The 21,233-nt window shown below is 43.1% G+C and overlaps 1 protein-coding gene across 1 annotated transcript in view; it reads left to right on the top strand.

Moving 5' to 3' along the window:
- znf217 (zinc finger protein 217) overlaps positions 1 to 14,379 on the top strand; it is a 38,434-nt gene extending 24,055 nt beyond the window's left edge. The window contains 5 exon segments of the mRNA XM_042341764.1: positions 2 to 1,003; positions 4,646 to 4,771; positions 5,082 to 6,785; positions 11,895 to 12,024; positions 12,947 to 14,379. Of these exon segments, the coding sequence (XP_042197698.1) occupies positions 2 to 1,003; positions 4,646 to 4,771; positions 5,082 to 6,785; positions 11,895 to 12,001 (2,939 nt within the window). The 3' untranslated portion in view covers positions 12,002 to 12,024; positions 12,947 to 14,379.
- Positions 14,380 to 21,233: the final 6,854 nt, after the last annotated feature.

The raw sequence follows: 21,233 nt of genomic DNA, 5'->3' as shown, positions 1-21,233 counted from the left end.
GGCCTGGAGACGCACCTGCGCAAGCACAAGGATTCCTTCACGTACAGCTGCGTCGCGTGTGGCCGGCGCTTCAAGGAGCCCTGGTTCCTGAAGAACCACATGCGGACGCACTCGAGCAAAGCCAGAAACAAGTCGCAGCAGGACTCTGAAGGCCCGACCACCATCAACGACGTGGTGCTGGAGCAGACTCCCGGAGCCGTGGCCTCGCCGTACAAAATGTGCATGGTCTGTGGCTTTCTCTTCCCCACCAAGGAGAGCCTGAAGGAACACGTCAAGGTTCACACCAAGGAGGCGGCGGAAGACGAGGAGAAGGTGGAGGACGGCTCCTCGCACGGAGACGAGACGATGTCACAGGGGGCTTTCCTGCAGATACTGAACTTGAACCGCCTCTCGTCACAAACCGACAGCAGACCCGCGAAGCTGGGCAAGTGGATCGCCGAACTGGACCCGTTTAACACGTACCAAGCCTGGCAGCTGGCCACCAAAGGCAAAGTGGCAGTCGGCCGAGAGACCGTGAAGGATCCGGGGCATGTGGCAAACTCCGAGAACGAAGAGGAGTCTTCCGACAAGGAGGACCACCCCGGTGACCACTGGGTCCTGGAGAAAAGCAGCCATGTCGCCGAGAACCTCGAGAAACCCAAGTCCATGAAAAGCAACAGTTTGGGCGGAGTCGTGGTGAACGGACAGTCTGCCTGTGCCGCCGATGTGGACGTCGACCAGAAACTGTCCCAGAGTAAACTAAAGCCGACAAACTGCGCCACGTGCGGGAGAATATTCCGAACCTACCACCAGTTAGTGCTGCACTCCCGGGTCCATAGGAAAGGCAGGAAGAGTGTCGAGAATCCTCTGACTTCGGTTGAGGGCGGCACAGGATTTAACGGTGAATCTCAACCCTCGGACTCTGTTACTACAACTGAAGAGCGGAGTCCAGGAGCTGACAAACCCGAGGAGGGTTCTGAAGAAGGCTCAGAAGATGGAGTATTGGGAGAAGGGCTTTGTTCCGGTAGGAAAACATCAACTTGGGAATTTGGGTTGCGTTTCTTTAAAATTCCTCACTAGATTCTGGTTTTTAAATATTAATAATATTCTTACATTTGGTATAATGACTTTCAAGTCGGGAGGAAATCCCAAAGCGCTTCACATCCCCCCCACCACCCCCTACCCCCATACGTATGATGAAGCCCCTGCCAGAATATCGATCGGTCCTGTACAATTCGGAGCCACATTTCGCCCCCCAAAAATATACAGTCAATTCGCTTTACAATCTGTTCTGTGAAGCGCTTTGAGACGTCACAACGACATGATAAGGCGCTATATCAAATATTATTATTATACATTTCTAGAACTGATCACAATCTCTTTAATGTCTTTTGGGGGTAAATGCATCGCTTCCAGTGTAGTCTGAGTGTTAGATTTGCCGGTTCCAATCCCTTTGTAATAAGTGTGGGAAAAGCTGCTTCTAAATTCCTAAGAAGTTTTTTTTAACAAAATGCGGAAGTTTTAAGACGATGCTGTTCGGATGAAGGCTCGGAGAAATGTTGTTTCCTTACTCTGCAACCGTGACTGTGGTTTGTCCTAATATTTTCAGGATTGAGATGCGCCTAAAAGGAAAGCGTATTAAATTCTGTCCCATTTTTGTGTGATTTCAAGTGTTTTTCTAAACCGCTTGGTAATGTTTCCCACCCAGCTCAGTTTACTCCACAATCTTCAAATTGCGTTTCTGCAGTTGAATTGCACCCTCTAGTGCTGTGCTGTTTTATTGCACTAGAAGCAATAGTTTTATTTGGGTTTTATGGCTCGTATTGGAAAGTCATACGACATGATTCCCAGCTGGATAGAAGCCCAACATTGGCTCCTGTTATTGCCCTGCTGCTCTAGGATGTTTGTTTAAGTATTTTTTTCACCTTTCCTCCTTGAAAATGCTGTTCGTGTGGGCGTACAGTTGCTGTCCAGTAAAATGAGTGTTATATAAACGAGTGTTTATAAAGAGAGAGCATCAGAGCCCAGCTTAAAACCTGACCCTCACCTCCACACACTTGTCACCTCACCTCCACAACTTCCGACACTCAATGTTTAGCTTTTGACCCTATAGCAGTTTCTGTATAAGGTTCAAGGTATAGATGGTGAAGAGTGACTGGAATCCTGCCTGTGAAACCTAGGGATGTGTTGTGTTCTGCTCGTCTTTAATGATTTCCTTTTAGTGATGTTTGAGCCAGTTATTTAATGTGCATTTTTAAGTCACTGCCAATTTTGTGTGTGTGTGTGTTGTGCTCTTTTGATACAGTCAAACACAGTAAATCGGGCTGCTCTATTCGCCCAGGCTTGGATCTTTAGATCGGATTTGATTTTGATTCTTTGTACAGACGGTAGGCAATCGGGCAATTTGCACTTAATGCAGAGTAGAACTGATGACACACTATCAACAAACCTGCTCGCTCTGTACAGGGTGTGGCTGTGACTCTTGCTACCTCTGGTGAGGGTACCTCTAGTGAAAGTCTCTGGAAAAATTTAATATTGGGCAAAAACTATTGGCACCCTCAGGCCGTGTAAAGTATTGTTTGCGTGAGAAGATACCCGATTTTTAAAAAAAAAAAATTGTCCTCCTGCATTGCTTTACGATTGTTTTCTCCCCGGCCCCCACCAACATTCTACATAACATAACATGTAGGAGCAGGAGTAGGCAATTCAGCCCTTCGAGTCTGCCCCGCCATTCAATCATGGCTGATCTTCTAATCTAACTCCAGCTAATAACCTGACCCTGCCTTATCCCCATATCCCTTAATCCCTTTTGCAGTAAGAACTCTATCTCTATCTCAGTCTTGAATAAGTTCAAGGACTGAGCGTCAACTGCCCTTTGGGGTAGTGAGTGCCATACATTCACCGCCCTTTGAGTGAAGAAGTTCATCCTCAACTCAGTGCGAAAGGGCTGACCTCTGATTTTCAGGTTGTGACCCCTGGTTTTAGTTTCTCCAACCGGGGGAAACAATCTCCCACTATCTACTCTATCATACCCTTTGATGATCTTATAGGTTTCTATAAGATCCCCTCTAATTCTTCTATATTCTAGAGAATATAGGCCCAAATTGGTCAGCCTATCCTCGTAACTCATCCCCTTCATCCCTGGCACTAACCTAGTAAATCTACGCTGCACAAGGCAAGTACATCCTTCCTTAAATGAAGAGACCAAAACTGCCCACAGTATTCCAGGTGTGGTCTCACCAGGGCCCTATACAGTTGCAGAAAGACTTCCCTACTCTTATACTCTAACCCTTTCATAATGAATGCTAACATACCGTTCGCCTTCCTAATTGCTGCTGCACCTGCAGACTAACTTTCTGTGATTGGTGTACAAGGACACCCCAAGTCCCTCTGGACGCCAACACATTCCAATCTCTCCCCTTCTAAAAAATAACCCGCTCTACTGTTTTTGCTCCCTAGGTGGATGACTTCACACTTCCCTACATTATACTTCATCTGCCACTTACCTGCCCAATCATCTAACCTATCTTATGTCTCGCTGCATTTTTTTTAATGTCGTTCTCTGTGTTGACACTTCCTCCTAGTTTTGTGTCATCCGCGAATTTAGATATATTAGCTTCGATGTCCTCATCTAGATTCTAAGGTCACTTCCCGTAACGCCGGGGAAAAAAAACACGAACCCTTTGCATTTGATGCAAATAACACAAATCATTACATCAGCCGAGCCTGAGTGTAGTGCAGTGGTGCTGATTTTTGCGGTGCTGTTGCATTTACACACGTGGAGAAAGAATGTATGTGGGGATAGGTCTCCAGACCTGAGTCCCGGCTTGTACTTACTGACATGTCAAAGTCAAATGGCACTGGCTCGAGCTGCATGAATGCTGACGTTTAGTTTACGTTGAGAACTTCTAGTTCTGGATGGTTTAAATTAGACCTAGAGGCTTTCTTCCTCGCCCTCTTTCCCCTTCCAGATTATACACTTATCTGACGTTTAAGACAGTAGAACATGATTTTATGTCAGCTTGTGGTTCTGTAGTTTTCACATCAGCACGCTTTTTTGACTTATGGAATTTATAGCCAGTGTGGCTCAGGATGTCCCAAGGATAAGTTGTGACCACAGAATGAAAACTAACGCTGGTTTTCAGTTGCTCTAGTCCTTGTATCTATTTTGTATTAGGGTTGGGGGTACGAGGGGGAAGATTGTCATTAGCTGTGCAGTGTTTCTCGTTCCCCCCCACCACTCCCTCCCAACCCCCCAACAGAATATCTCCCGTAATTTTAGCAGTTGACATTCTGGCCACTTTATCTCATGTATTTTGAAATTCAAAGTACTCTCGTTTTAAGAATTAAAACTTAACTTCTTCCGTTGTTTCGGGGGTGGGGCAGCGGAGAAATCGCCATATTTTATGGAAGTAACATGTTGAAGTAGAATGTCATTACGCTGGCGGAACAGATTAACACTTGTTGTCACGGATTCAATTTATAATTGGCAAAGGGTGGACTCGCAGAATTGTTTGGTATCTGGCACCTCCGTTAGTTGTGCTTGTGTGGAGTGAGCAGTTGGAGGAATTGCCAGCAATTGGTGTTTTCTTACATGTTTTCTCTCTCTTTTCTCCATCGTCTTCCCCCCTCCTCTCCCCCCCACCCCCCCCCCCACCCCTTGCAGATCGAACTGAGGAAGGCTCGGAACGAGCGAGAAGCAAAGACTCCGGTACGAGTGGGGAGTGCAGTTACTGTGGGAAGACTTTCCGTTCAAACTATTACCTCAACATTCATCTCAGGATACATACAGGTGTGGGAGAATACGTGTGCTCTCTGTTATTTTGTTGCGGATAGACAGGCTCAAGCTTATTTTCTCTCTTCTCTCCCCCCCCCCCACCCCCCCACTTTGAGCAGAGTATTTCCGATTTTTTTTTTTAGTAGTTGATATTCTGGGGGCACGATGCTGCTATCCCCTAAACCGTCTTCCGAACTGAGTAAATTCGCTGCCGGGTGGAGAATCTTATCCTAGCCCTGAGGAGAGTCTTTTTGCCAACAGTAGCCTGGTAAATCTCTGAGTGAATACGTTTCCACTTAGTACTTTTTTTTGGTTGAAACTTCAGGTGAGAAACCGCACCGATGTCCCCTCTGCAACTACGCCGCAGCCCAGAAGACGTCTCTTAAGTATCACTTGGAGCGACACCACAAGCCTGAACAGAAAAAGGCTCCGGAGGAAAAGAGCGACTCTCTCAGTAAGAACCCATCGACGTCCCCACCTTTAGACCCGGGCCCGACGGGAAGCGACGAGTCTGCGGATTCGAAGAGGTTGTTCGCCGATTCTTTGAGCGCCGTCAAAGACTTCGATACGGACGCTGAGCCTCTGAGGAAACACAAGCGCGTGCTGCACCCTTCCCGGCAGGTTCTTTCCAACTCTGTGCTTCCCGGCGCTGGTGGAGAATTCCCAGACCTCAGCGGGAACGCTGGTTTTCACAACTCTCACCAGGTCTTCTACAACCCGTTGATGCCGTTCACCGAGAGGTCGCGGGTCGAAAAGGTGGTAGCTGAGCTGCGGAGGAATAACTCTGACCTTAAGGCAGGTGTTGGCCCAGGGGATATCAAGGCCTTGGAGGACTCTTTGCTGAATGATGGTATGCAACAGAACCATGCCAAAGGGGTAAAGATGGAACCAATGTCACTCAATAACAAGTACAGTCTTAGTTTTGGAGGAGCTATGGAGGACTACTGTGATCAATCTCAATCCAATTTATTTGAAAATCCATTGAATCTCTGCACAAAACCCTTTTTGCAAAGCTTGTGTAGCCTTCAGGGAAATGCATCTACCTCAGTTTCCAAGAGTGCCTTACCGAGCAGCACATGCCCGTTTTGTACCTACAGAACATTTTACCCTGAGGTCCTGGTCATGCACCAAAGGTTGGTACACAAGTATAATTCTGACCCCAGCCCGTTAAATGGCATCCGAGGTGCTGCTCTGAGTGGGCTGGTTAAAGGCAGACGCACTGGATGCCCTCCTGCACTATTGGGTAAAGACGTTCCTTCCTTTCCTGCAACCAAAGAAATGAACCCCAGGCTCTCCCGTCGGACCAAGTCACCACTACCAGCTGCCCCACTGCATACCTCGAGTTTAATGCTTGGGAAAGTGAAACCATCATCACACCAGTCCCAGTGCAATAACCTTCATTCTGCCTCAGGACCCAGATCTTCAGGTGAATTTAAACCATTCAAGCCATCCCCAAATCCTAATGTCAATCTAGAAAACTATGGACCTATGTACACCGAGTTCAGACCAGGGCTGGACATGGTTCAAATGCTGGAAAGAGGTGGTCCTTCAGAAAGCGGTAATGGTAAACGAAATATGCCTGAGAAGTCTCGCATTAAGTTGGACAGTGAATCTGACCGGCCTGGAGGAGGACCCATATTCAGATACGATAGTCCATGGGCTTCGCCAAACGCAGGCAAAGTATGTCTTACTAACACGTTTGAGAATCAGGGAGCGTTGGACTCGCATGAGCCAACAGCAAAAAGAATGAAAGCAAACAACAATCCCTTAAAAAACGATCAAATTCTGTTCGGGTCGAGGAGGAATGTCCAAGGAAGAAATGTCAAACTTTTATCTCAGGAGATGTCCCCTGTTCAGGCAAAAAACTCAGGGGTGTCGTCTAAGCAAGGACCATTCTTTGATTCGAATGGAGTTGATGGACATTGGAATGTATTGAATGTTTTGAAGTCCTACAGCCCGCAAAATTTGGCTTCGCTGTACAGTACCTGTGGGCCCAGCAACTATAGAGACCCTAATATGGGTCAGGAAGGTATGTGTGATTTATCTTGTCTTGGTTGATATTTCCTTTTTTTTGCTCAGTCTTGACACATTAATTCAAACTATTGTGATTACATACACGAAGGAGAAAGGAATAGAGGGGTATTAGGGGTGCAGGTTTGTACAGGATATAAACTAGATGCAGACTAGTTGGACCGAATAGCCCCGTTTCCATTCTGTATAGCACTCGTGTGTACGAGGTCACCAGCGGAATCTGTCTTAGTATAACTTCTCGCTTAAATATTGCTGCGTCGGGCACACCGAGAGAGCTGCCAGGAACCTAAAGGGATGAAATACCATCTTTTCACAGGAGGCACATGGCAATTTGTCCAACCTGGCATGGTTGCCATTTGACACCTCTGCATCAATAGATGTTTATTTACAGCTGTACTTTACCAGCCAGGTCGTTGTCTTGCCCGACCCCATCCTTGTGTCCAGGTGCCTCTCATCCTCTGGTATTTTGGTCAACTAGCCATGCTTAATGTGTGCACCTCTTAACAGCAAATACCACGGTCAAATATCACTTGACCGTGGGGAGTGTTGAACTTAATCGCAATCCTTCTCTCGCCCAGCGTGTATGCCTCCAGTAGGGGTTGCCGGATAGCAATCAGATGTGGGGACGTGGCTGATTTTTTTTTCACTCTCTGTCTCTTCTACCTTCCTTTACCTGGATTACATTGCTGAGGCCAATATTAATATTCTGAGTGCTGTCCTAACTGAGATCAGATAGCCACACAAACTGGCTTGAACCTAACACTTCAGATATTCAGTGGATAATGCTGCTGAGCTATCGAGTGGGGAAAGAACCTATTTTCAATTTCTTTTGATGAGACGTTAATAAAATCTCTACTCTGTGCCATTGGTATTCGTGAGCAAAGCTATTAACTAAAGCACATACACGGGACAAAGGTGTGTTTACTGGTCTGAACGTCCCTTACCTTCTCTTCCTGCTTCGGACCTGCAACATTCTCATTGTGATTTTTTCCGACCAAATTAGTCTGCAAATTGCCGGGCGTTTGCCTTCCGTTGAGTTGAAGTCAGTCATTGACTTGCAAACTTCATGAAGGATTAAATGAAGCTCCAGAATAAATCTGCATCAATCAATCCGGAGATTACTCGTGTCTGAAACAGTGCCGCAGCTCTGTTTATTTGTGGCATGTGCATTTTGTGTGCGCGTGTGCACATTTTGTAAATATACATATACTATATATAAAATCTTTTTAGCTCCTTTCCAACCCAAGATGAATTTCTAAATCGGAAGACGTCAAACTGAACCAACCGTCATTTGCAAATGTAAGACAGTAATAAATGCTGCACATCTTTGAGCCGGAACTATCCTCGAGCTCTCTGAATGACAAAATTGGCCCTTGTTGGCCGGTGACAGCATTCTCTGGGGCAGAGCGGATGTCTGAAGTGTGTTGGATGGAAGATCGGGAGTGACATGGGAAATGCATTGCACTCAGCAAACTTGATTAGCCCATGATGCTTCCAATCACTGCTTGTTCATCACACTGATGTATTTTTTTTTGCCCAGAGGAGACAGCAAAGTTCTGGTGCCACTCACTTCCTGTTGTTTTTGCATCAGTTGCCCCCATCAAGGTGACGACATTGCATCTTGCCTGACTTGCTGCCTGACGAAGCTGGTTGATGTCTGGAAAAATAAAGCCAGCTGCTCGGAAAGGATCAGGCCTGACAAGAAGTGTGATGCTACGGTTAGAGGCACATCAAGCTTGTGGCTTTTAATTTAATGCAATTTATTCATACTTGCAGCCTTGCACTTTGCATGCGCTGTCAGCACTGATGACAATGAAGGCTGACAAGTAGTCACACCGAGGCTTTCAGTAGCCAGAGAAGGGCCCTGGCATATCAGAAATGCTAATGACATCTTTCTGTCCTGAATTTTAACGTGATCATTTCTCCTGCTGTTTTCTGGTCATAATGTTACTTGGGACGCACGGGGCCCAGAGATTGTGTCAGCCAAGGATAGGGAGAGTGATTATTGTTGCTCAGCAACTGTTGTACCTTCCAGACAGTTCTCTGGAATATATTCAGGGCTGGCGAGCAGTATGCAGTACTGACTGGCTGGATATGCTTTCCTTTTGACGAGATGTGTGTTTTATTATATACAATTCATCCGTTTTTGGACGACGGGACCTGATGACTATTTGCATAATTGCAATAATTTTAACACGCCATTTGTTTTCCTTGCTTCTGGCAGCCAGACTGGGAATAATCCTCCCGAGTCCCAGATTTTGAGCAAATTCTTTGGAGTTGCAGGGTTTTTTTTTCAACCAGGGAGTTTCCATTTCCAGGAACAGACCGTTTCGAGTCCTTCCCATTCCATGCATCATTATGTTGCTGCCAGGGAAAGCTCGTTTGATACAGGTGGTCATAGTCAACCCCTTGCTTTTTTTTGCCAATGTGGCATTTTGTACACTCTATCAGGTTGACCAGACTATTTAAGAAGCATTTCGCCCACAATATGAAATGGATTGGCACCTGTCGATCCACTTTACATTCTATTCTGCGGAGCGCTTTGAGATGTCTCACCGACGCGATAAGGCATCATGTCAAATGCAAGGATTATTAATGTAATTTGCATTGTAAAGCTTTGTTGCTAACTCAACGAAGCTATCGTGCAGCAGCGCACATGATCCAGAAAGCGAGACCTTACAGCGGCTCAATATGCCCTGTCTGCCCCACATTCTAGGTTTGAAAAGTTTCCATTCACATTCTGTCCTGTGGTTGCGATTGCTAGTTTAGCTGTGCTGCTGTCCAACAGCGAATTGCACCGTTCACGAAGGACAACAACAACAGGGAGAGGGTAATTGTACAATACAAAATTGCATTTGTAAAGTGCCTTTTATGTCAGGAGGACACCCCAACGCGCTGAACCTTGGGGTGGGAGGGGGTGTGAGGTTGGTGGGGATTGGGTTGGGATCAGAGAGGGCGGAGGACAGAGAGAGTAGGAGGGTGGACAAAGGCATGGTCAAAGAGGAGGGTCTTGAGGCGTGCCTTGAAGAAGGGAGGGAGCGAGAGAAAGGGAATATGGGATGGAGTTCCAGAGGGTGGGGCGGAGAGGCTGAAGTCCCGACCGCCGATGGTGGGCCGGGCGGATTCATTTGAGATTTGGGATTAATTGTGGTGTAAACATCACAGCTGAGTTTTATCTATCAGCAACTAATTCCTTGCATTGACTAGTAGGGATAGCAATGAGGTTTAGGAGTCTTACTTTATTCAACTAGACTTTTTTTCCTACTTCTTGGCAGAGCATACTTTACTTCTAACTGGAATGATGCCCCTCGGTTAAGCAGTAAACAGAGGAGTTCACATTTCTTCACACAAAGGGTTGTCGAGATGTGAAATACTCTAGTGCAGAACACCTGTAGAGGTGGAATCATTAATGATGTTTAAAAATGAGAGAGACAGATATTTGGGTAACAGTGACTCACATTTATATAGCCCTCTTCACTGGGGCAGCGTTGGAGGACCTAAGAGTGGAGATATTGAAGGCTATAGTGAAAGGCATTTGAATTAAAAGTTTTGCCCAAATCCATTAAACTGGTGGAACAGGCTCAATGAGCAGAATGGTCTCCTGTTCCGGTTTTCTTTCGAAAGAACACTCAGATGGCAGATCTCACTCCTGCCTGAGCTCACTGTTAATTCTCTTGTCCAATTTGAATCCGCTTCTGTTTTTTTGGGGGGACTTTTCTCCCAAATTAGGAAGTGCTATATTTCTGTGGCTGCCGTTTACCTGGAGAAGAGTATTGCAGAAACTCGTACTTTGAATATGTAGGTCACTAGTTTGACCTGCCTTGTTGGTGGTGTCTCTTGTGCTCTGTATGCATATGAACACTTCCTTTTAGGCTCTTCTTTAAAAAAATTGTTAAACCTGTTTAAAAGGTTTCGGGTGGAGTGGCTCTTGGTGTAATTAAAGTGGAGCGATTGTTGTATACTTGAATACAGAAAAAACAGTTGGTAATTCATCGCTAAGTGCTCATTGCTGTGGCCTTGCCTTATTTTGGGATTAAAGCATATGCCTCCATAAAAATTCAGAAGTGCCACCTGGCACTGCAGTCTCCTTAAACAATCTCCCTACACATTCTCTCCACCTGCCTTAAGGCAGTGATTTTATGCTGCGGTAATTCCAAAGGTAGCTGCTGGCAACTTTCTGGTTGCCTGCCCAAGTTGCCATTCTCTCTCCTGTAAAACCTGGACACTGAGTGGTCCGTTCCCTCCCTCCCGCCCTCCCTCCCTCCCTCCCATGTTGCCTCAAAGGGAGAAGAATAGAATAGCCCGTGAGCTATTTGCAGGCTGTTCAACTGATAGAAGGTCCATTATAGCTGGTGCCAGTCCTGCCTACAAATGTATACTTTCATCAAAAGATAGAGATTGAAAGTGAGATCTGAGGTCAGTTATGATCATAATGACCATCGAAGCACTCAGATAGTGAGGCAGACCAGTAAGGTTCAATCCTAGTCTATCACTATCATCTATCGAGGTGGTGTAGTTACCTTATTACAAAGCAGGGTTTTGTATCTATAATTGTAGATTGTGGGGAAATGCAATGAATGCTTTGTCTGAGGCATCACCAGTTTATCAAAGCTTTCTAATCCCTTATTTGAACTCTCCAGCAATGCATAGAATTTGTAAAGTCTTTCTCAGAATGAATCTCTTTGCATCGTTTCATATATAAATCTTTGCGTTTGATCAAGAAAGTCTCTGTCCATAGGGAAAAGAGCATCTGCAGTTTTGGTGGAGAGGAAAGCGGGAGATTATTGGATACAATTGTGGAATTGAAGAGCCAAGTAGTAAACTTCACAAACTGAGCAAAGGAATTACTTTTTATGAAAGCAGTATTGGTAGTTAACACTGCTGCGACTTGCTTTTCTTTGACAAACTTTATTCTACACTCATTCAAAGATATTTGGAATGCTTTGCTTAGCTTTCAGTGTCCAGCAAGTGACCAGTGTTTATTTTCAGTTTTAAAGTGAAAGGACAAAAGGGAATGCAGTTTTTAAGAACGTCATTTTTTTAATAGATGAATTAAGCATTTGTAACTTACAATGGCTTTTTTTNCTTCCCTCTTTCATGTCCATAGGGAAAAGACCTTTCCAGTATCTGCAGCACTCGAACAGTATGTTGCAAAAACGGAGCATTAATCACTCACACAGTGGGTCTTTAGACAAAGAGTACATAAGTCAATGAGACAAACACGTCCATGAAAGAAGGTAATTTGAAAGAGTCATTTGTTTAAATGGGACTGGGCTGCACACGTAGCCTATAATAATAATAATCCTTTCATTTGATATAGCGCTTTTCACATCGGGAGGACGTCCCAAAGCGCTTCACAGAATAGATTGTAAAGTGAATTGACTGTATATTTGTGGGCGAACGCGGCAGCCAATTGCGCACAGCAATGTCCCACAAACAGTCATGGATTGAAAGTGACCAATTTATTATTGTTTTTTTTTGGTTTTTTTGGAGGGATTATTATTAGGCGTGTGGAGTAAGGAAACTTGCCCAAGGTTTCGCCCTTCCTGGAATTGAACTCAGGTCACTCGCTTGCAAAGCGAGTGCTCTAACCACTGAGCTACAGGACTCCTCATCCAGCATGTCCAACATTGGTTAATCTAGTAAAACTTTCAATAATGTATTACAGCGAGGAAAATGGCACGATATATTGGAGCCCTATTATAAATCAGTGTTAGGGGGCTCCATAAAATTCCTAACCAGTCTTGTAACTGGGTGCAATCGCTGGTTACTACACACTCACACATTCTAGGTGAACCCGGGTTATAACAATTTGGTCTATTGGAGCGTCAGCCTGGACTGTGAGTTGAAAGTCCTGACGTGGGACTCGAACCGATCACTTTCTGATTCAGTTGTTAGCACCCTCACTTCCGACGCCTATTGTTTTTCTCCCCACTGGCACCTCCAAATTTTAACTTGCCGCAGAGGAGAGTGGTGTTGCTGGCGGTTTTCACAATACCCTGCTAAAATGTGGCTCGGAATGCTACCTAGATTTTGGTTTCCGCATTAATAATTGAACACCGAAAACTTGCTGTAAACCTGCTGTGTGGTTAAAACACAGGTGGCTGTGCTTTACGTTGGCACTTTGCATCATTAATTATTTGCCCTTATTCATCCTAGATCGGTTGGAAGCTGTGAATGGGAGACTCCTTTTCTGGCATGGAAGTGTTCTCGCCACCTTATCCATTGGGGAGGAAATCTTGACCACGCCTGCAGTACAAGATCCACCTCAAATAAGCTGTGATTTGTACATGTACAGAACACTACAATTCCATTTTGTTTGATGACATTATTTTTTTTGTTCGGTTCAAACCAGCGAGTGAGCGAGCGATGTATGTGTGTACCCAAATCGCCTTGTATTCCATTTTGATTCTGAACTTGAATTGTACTGGTTTTAGTTAAATTTGCCCAAGCATTTCTGTATTTGCAATAACTACACCGATAGCTTGGCACTAATATCTCACATTGGGTCCATTGTGTTTTTCTTTTTAGAATTCTAGGATTTGTGTTAATTATTCTTTTGAATCGGAAACGAGATTTTTGTTTTTTCGGTACCCGAAGTTTTGAGATTTCTGGGAAGTTGCTTAACTCTTATTGGACTCTTTTTCTTTACGTCGGGAAATAAAGAGCAATAAATAAATAAATAAAACATAAATCAAACTTGTATGAACTGTGGTAACGCTTCTGCCATCACCAGTCTTCCAATAGTCTCTTTGTATTCAGTGTGGTCTTGGGTATCTCAGGTGTAGTAAGCAATACAGTATATTGCAGCTGATTCAGTTGACTGGATTTGCTTGAATGGTTAAATGCACCCTCAATTATCTTTCTCGCCTTTATTTCCCCTGCCTCCTTCCCCATCCCATTCGTGCCCTGAGCATGATGGAAGGGTTCGTTTTGCATATAACCTGTATGCAAAATTTTCAAAATTGCACAGCACATTGTGATATTAATGAAAATACATTGTATGGGCGCAGTTCATGTAAATCTTTCAATATGCTGCATTTATCAAAGGATGTCGTTTTATCGAGGTGGGATTCCCATCAACATTATTACATAACTCCTCTGTGTGACTGAACTACATTATAAATGTGTATGAAATATGTAGAAATGCTTACTATAGCTGTGCTTTAATCTGTCACATGGGCCAAAATTCAGTGCCTGGATGGTACATGTTTAGTTTTTTTTAAAAAAATACGAAACATTGGTTCTGCACATGGAGTGAAAATGACTGTCAAACTGAACGCTTATTGAAGACTATTTGTTCACTGAATTGGTCTTCAAATGCCTTCATATTTCAAATGTGCGTATTATAAAAACATTAATTTAGATTTTATTAAAATTTGGGGATGACAATATTGCACACTTGCATATAGTAAACCCTCCTAACATCCAAGAGGTGGCAGAGGATTGAACTCTACTGAAATGATCAAAGTTCAGCTGGGACCAGGAAAATCTTTCTTGGAATGGGAAGCTTCACAAAGTCACTTGCGGATTGATTTGAAACCCAAGCCTATATGTTGTACTATTTTTAAATGCACTAAACTTTTTTTTGGTGGTGGTGGTGGTGGGTGGGGTGGGTATTGAAGAGAACTAATTTGAAGAGAATTTGAATTGAAGAAATAATTAGTTGCCTGTGGGAAAGTGTTAGTTATTGCCTTAATCATTACAGCACTGATCTGCTTTTTTTATGAAAAAAATTCAATCAACCTATTCAGCTCTCAATGTTTATGGCAAGATCGTATGGGTTTGAAGTTTTAGTTTTTTTTAATCCAGTTAATACCAACAAAAGGGATACTGTTTGTTAATGTGACTTTCCTGTACGGTGGAACAGGTATTAACTGTAGAAGTGAGTCTGGAGTCTTTAATGCTGTGTTTCAGCGAGAGAACGAAGGACTATTCATTTGTGAAATTCAATGTCATTTAACTATAGAATAAATGAAATATGTAAATAAGTTTAACGTTACATTTCTGTGCAACTGGGCTGCTAAAATTTTGTCTGCCTTTATTGTACATTTACTAACTGGGTGGAGGGTTGAGTCGCTCCTAGATTCCAGGTGGTTCATATGAAGTGAATGAAGGCTTTTGGCCAACATTATAGTTGTGTTTTGTTTTTGGAACTGGATAATGTTCCTACTTCGTTGCAAAGATGCTTTTTTCTGAGAGGTGAGAAGGGGAAACTTGAAAAAGAACTGTATTTGTGAGTGAAAAGATCTCCCAAGTCTACAGTTGTGTCCTGAACAATGCTACATACTCAAAAACTCTTTTTTTTTAAAAAAATGCTGCTAACGTACACTTAGTAACGAAACCATTGGAAGACTGTAGAGATTGCATACAAACTATTGTGCCTGATAACTGTGGTCAGACTGTTGGATTCCAAAGGTTTATTGAAAAAAAACACAATATACTTTTTTTTACGACTGTCACCAATGAGAGAACAGGAATAGAGTGAGATGCGTGTGTGTGTGTGTATGTTTGTGTATTTTTGGCATAAAAGTCTGCTTTAACCACACTTAACCACAGAGAGCTCCTGAATTGTGATGTGTGCCTTACAAATAACCCAACCTCTTTCAGAAGAAATATTATTTTATTTGGGGTTCGTAATATCTACACTACTGACCTCCTATGACCTTGAACTTCGGTTTTCGTTCCCTCTCCTTCCCCAGAGACGACTGAGCCATATGTACATGTTCTAGAAAATATTTTATAGTTGCACTTTTATAGCATATTTTCCAAATTGTTGACTCATTTGATACAGGGGTTAAAATTTGCTTGTTTTCCTGCAGATCCTAAAATTGTTGCGGGGGGGTAGTTGCTGAATTTCACTAACCTCTACTTCCATTTCCGATACCTTTCATTGGAGATTCTCATTCATGACATGTTTATTTTTAAAAAAGAATCCACAGTATTAAAATATTAGGAATTGAGAGGTTTTTTTTGCGTTGTAGTGGGACACACTGTAGAATGCATCTAAAAAAAGTACATCTTATTTAATTCAGTTTTCTTGTATTTATTGCATTTTTTTCATTCCTTTTTAACTAAAATTGGTGTTCAAACCAAGTGTTTTCTAGCTAATATCTCTAATTTATGATGTACTAATGTGTAGATTCACCCAGTTCTGGAATACATACACGCTGGTCTGCATCTCTGGTTCTCTTGAAAGAAAGAGTATTTTTTTTAGAACATCTATTGGTCCAGTTTTACTTTTACTTGTGTGTAAGATTAACATTTTCCTGCAACTTCACTCCTTTTGTATGAGCTGCTTCTAATACTACAGTTTTAAGCAAGCTTGCTGCTACTTTATTACTGAATTACTATAGTCCTTTCAACATTCGCCACAGTAAAACAAGCATGCACTGAAGCATTCAGATGCTCACAAGTTCCTTTAAAGCGGTTTCATAGATTATTTGAAGTTCACTCTTGTCATGTCATTTCCCCCCATCTTCCTGTGTACATATTTTCAATGAAACTTTTGGATATTGTATAAGAATAAACATTTTGAGCAAAGTTTTTTTTTGTGTGTGATGGTTGAATGTGAAAGGTTGTTTATCAGCTAGCTGGACTAATATCTTTAACACCAATTGATGCCAACAGACTTTTTTTCTCTTAAAAGGAATGACAGTAACCATGAAATTGTAAAAATATACTGGTGCTTAACCTGTATATCTGGTTTGCGCTTTCATGGCAATTTTCACGACCAATAATTGATTGTTGCAATTAAGGTTGTCTTTGCTCGAACATGGGAAGAAAAATCAGACTACTTAGAGATTGTTCTTGGCTACTCTTCGTCTGCTGGACTGCTGGTGGAGGAAGAGGTTTATTGCATGTTCAAGGGAATATTTACTAGTTCCAGTATGTCTCAGATATCATCGATCTGAGATTGTGAATCAACACAATGTTATTTTTGAAGGCAAATTAATTTGAGACAATGGGTTGGGACTTCGACCTCATCGTCTGGCTGCATTGTCAGAGGAGCTGTCCTTTGGATGAGACATTAAACTGAGATTCTGTCTGCCTGGTAGGTGGACATTAAAAGGTCCCATGGCACTATTCGAAAAGAAGGCAGTTCCAATGATTTGATAAGTGCAAGTATTAGTAACATCCATTAATATGTATTTACATTTGCCAATTAGTGTTGATTGTTCAGAATATTAATCCTGTAAAAAGAGGTCTGTAAGCAGAAGTAGCTGGAGGTTAGAGCTCATCTTAATACATGGTTTAAACACACGAGGCAAGTGGACAACTCATCCTCCTGCACCAATCCTATCTGAATTAATCACACCAAGATGTTAATACATTTCAGTTCCAGTGAATTCTCCCATTCTGCCTTCTGTTCAAAATCGAAACTAGCTTTTCATCAGCAATGGCCAGTCACACGGGAAGTTGCTCATATCACTTGCCCAGCTCCTAGTGGCTGCTACTGGATACTGAATTACACTGGCAAAGACCAAGCAAGAAGCTCGGCTTTGTTTGCCCATGGGACCAAGAGCATTCGGACGAATTCTATGAGTTATACAGCGTTAAAAAGTTTATTGTTTTTTAAAAAAAATATCAATGCTACACACGTCCCTGAGGGATTCAAGATAAATATCTAATGCAGGCTGGTCACATTGCCTCCCGAGTCTTGATAAAACCTTAAAATTGGTCCATTTGAGGGAGTAACATTGACTGGAATGAAGTTTCTTAATGCGCACTAGAGGTCACTGTTGTAACACTGCATTGTTTTCAGTACTTGCTGCTGTAACCAGCTTAAAGCTTGTTTGCCGTTCTACATTACATCTTCTGCATGAACCGATTGCTCAGGAAGAAAAGCCTTGATTGAAATCGTTTTCGGTTCCATACCACTCTGTGTGTAATTTTGAAGAGGAAGAGGTAGTTTATTTTGTGATATTGAGAGGGTAATTGCTGCTTTTACATAGTTTTAAGTTCATAGAGAATGGTGAACAGTCACGAACAGACTTTTCAACAGGTCACATTTAATAGTTGCGTAAAGACGCTTTAATGAGTTGCATCTCTGTGCATACATAACCTGAGGGGCTGAATAATGAGCAACATATTGGTCAGCCTTTTAAGTCTGGCTCATAGTCTCCAAGGGTTCCAGTCATTGCAGCCATTTACATACCTGGGAGAGAGGGAACGAGACATCGAATGGCATCTCTGAGAGAAGAAATCCTTTGCAATAAATGTTGATTTATTGAGTTGCAATGCTCTATGTGCAGGGGGTGGAGCAGATTTAAGTGAGACCAATTTAATATGGACTGAATATGGAACCATGGCCTGGCTCTGATTTTAATCTACTTTCATTCGGTATTAAAGTCATGCAAAATGCAATCAAGTGAGTCCAATTTACATATTCCAAACGCAGTTGTTACAGCGATGCAGACATAGTCGCAGCACTCTGCTGAGAGGCATCATCATTCTAATAAATCTGCAGTCAGTAGGGCCAAAGTGGGAGGAAAACAAACTAATGGCCACCATTAGAGATCAAAATGCTCCTTCCGACCTTGACTGCATTTTGTTAGTTAAAAACACTGGTTATCAAGAAAACAAATAAGTGCATAGTCTTGTCCTTTTCTTTCCCTGATAATTTAGGACAGTTCTAATAGAATCACTGCAGATCTTTTCTGCAGAAAATCAGCCAAAGGCAATGCAAATATTGCTCCATAAAATAAACTCTTTGAACCTTGGCTTGTCTGAAATACGTTCCCTTCAACCATCTCGCCCTGTCTTTGTTGGCTAACTTGCTATAATTGATAATTACTGTCCCCTGATCCACTCAGTCACTGAGAGTGGTAGAGCTGGAGCTGTGGCAGGGGTTTGGCCTCATTTGAGAAGCATCCTTTTCGTTACCTTAACGGAGAAGCTGGTGAGATTAATTATTTAATTTTAAAATGAGATGGTCCAGCGCATTGATGTTTTATCTCTATGAGCTCTCATTTCCCCTCTTGTTCCCTCTCGTGATATGACAGCATTTTTGCCACCACAAGCCAAGCCCAACAACAACGACAACAACAACAAAATTACATTTGTCGAGCGCCTTTCACATCGGGAGGACGTCCCAAGGCGCTGATGCTCAAGAGTATCCAAATCAACTGAGAATTCCACCCGTGTGGAACCCCACTCATGGGAATTTCTCTTTGTCTGGAATGGAATACACACTCTCTCCCCAAAGGGACACCCACTGCTTACCTATTTCCAGAGAGTATTAGCTGCTGGTTGCTGCGAGCCAAGGCTTGGGGATCCCTGAGTGTGCATTGGGATATCGTTTGCCAGCTGATTGAATCTAAGTAGCTGGACAGTCAGGGATCCGCACCTGAGTGGATGGTTGTGATCGGGAGGGACGGAGGGCGGGGAGGTGAGGGGTAGGAGGGTGACCGTAGGCATGGTCGAAGAGGAGGGTCTTGAGAAGGATCTTGAAGGAGGCAAGGGAGGGGACGAGGCAGAGGGACTGTGGGATGGAGCTCCAGAGGGTAGGGGCAGAGAGGCTGAAGGCCCGCCCGCCAATGGTAAGGTAGGGGACATGGGAAGAATCCCTGCTTCAAGTGACTGTTTTGCCTCTCCCAAGTCCTGCCGATGAGCCAACCTGGCTGGTATGACCTCAGCAGCATCATGGAGTACTGCAAACCCACCTGGCTCAGGAACCGACCCATTGAGACCACCACACAGCAATGACTAGTGTTTAAAGTGGAATATCTATCTGTTTTTCTTAATGTATTAGACTTTGACGAATTTTTAGCATCTTGGTCAAACTGTTGGGTTTGAAAACATTAAATATGTATATTTTTGACATAATGTACGATAACTCCTCACTGTTGCACTGAATCTCTATGTAACAGAGACTGATGAGTCTGTCTTTGGAAGCAAGTCAGGGAAACCCTTTTACTGTGACTCATGGAGGCTGCTTTTACAAATCTCTTTGATACAAAATGTATTGGGAGTGGTAGGGTAGCAAGGTCTTTGTCTCTGCTCAGTTAGTTTCTGTGGATGCTATGGGGAAAGAATATAAATGAGATACTCATCAAAACTACATCCAGAAAAAAAGTTGGACATAAAGGCTGTCAAATATTTTCAACAAAATCGATACCATTTTTTAAGAGTCTCAGATTAAAGAGATGGAAACATCTTGGGGGTGGATTGGCAGTTGAGGAGTTCAGCGGAAGACCTTGAACTCTATTTGGTTTGAAAGCTTTCAGGAACGCAGATTCATCTAAATATAACATCTGATGAAAAATAGCCATCCGTCCAGCTCCTTCCAGTCGCATGGTGGGTAAAAAGGCATTGCCTGATGCAGTGCAAAGGCCTGCAGGCAGAGAGTAGCAAGGTCAGATCCTGACCTGTGGCCCATCTCAACCTGAGCAGCAATTTAGGAATGCTGCAATTCGATAATAATAATAATAATCATCCTTGCATTTGATATAGCGTCTTTTCACGTCTTCGAGACATCTTACAGCGCTTCACAGAATATACTGTGAAGTGAATTAACTGTCTATTTGTGGGCGAAACGCGGCAGCCAATTGCGCACGGCTGCATCCCACAAACAGTTGTGGATTGAGAGGCCAAATTATTATGTTTTGTTTCTAAGGATTTATTATCCCCGGAAAGGTGATCCGCCAATCGACTAACAACCGGGTTCCTACTTACTGCTAGGTAAACAGAGCCATGTGGAGTAAGGAAACTTGCACAGCATTTCGCCCTGCCGGCAATCGAACCCAGGTCTCTTGCTTGCGAGGAGAGTGCTCTAACCACCGAACTGCAGGACTCCACAAGATACTTCCTGATCAGCATTTTAGAAGCGGGTTTTTATTTCCTTTCCACCCCCCAGTGTCTTCCTCAGCCTGTTTTCAAAGATCGAATCATTCTCCTTGCCTTCTTGAACGCCTTCTATAAATGGAATTTCGTGTATAGGCTGTTTGATGTGGATATTCTTAAGCATGGTGATGGATTTCTGCATGGATCAGACACCCGGAGGATCCCCACCCCCCCCCACCCAAAAAAAACTTCTATGGCTCTTAATATACTACAATAAAAAAATTCCATGGCTAGATACTCCTCTCTCTACTCTTGCTTCCGCACACCCCCTCCTCTCCCCCTCTATCATCACATGCAAATATAATGGTCTGTAAATTCACTAAATTTGGCAACGTATACTTATAATATTGGGAAAATCCAATAAGCACAAATTTACCACCCGGTGGGAAAATCCTATAATCCCTCTTCCCAAGGTCGATACGTTTTATAGACAAATGACTGTCCTGTTTTGGTCAGAAAGCTCACTCCAGTGTAAACTAAGCTGGAGTCTGCCCGAGTCTTGTAAATTCTTATAAAATGTAAATAAAAATGTTGTTTAGTTGTTAGTTTATGAATAATGTTAGTTTACAAATAAAGAGCGAGGAACTTCTCATGCAACTAA

The sequence above is a fragment of the Callorhinchus milii genome, unplaced genomic scaffold, assembly GCF_018977255.1.
Source record: "Callorhinchus milii isolate IMCB2004 unplaced genomic scaffold, IMCB_Cmil_1.0 Scaffold18, whole genome shotgun sequence".
Classification (NCBI taxonomy): Eukaryota; Metazoa; Chordata; class Chondrichthyes; order Chimaeriformes; family Callorhinchidae; genus Callorhinchus; species Callorhinchus milii.
This window is presented reverse-complemented; position numbering and strand designations above follow the sequence as displayed.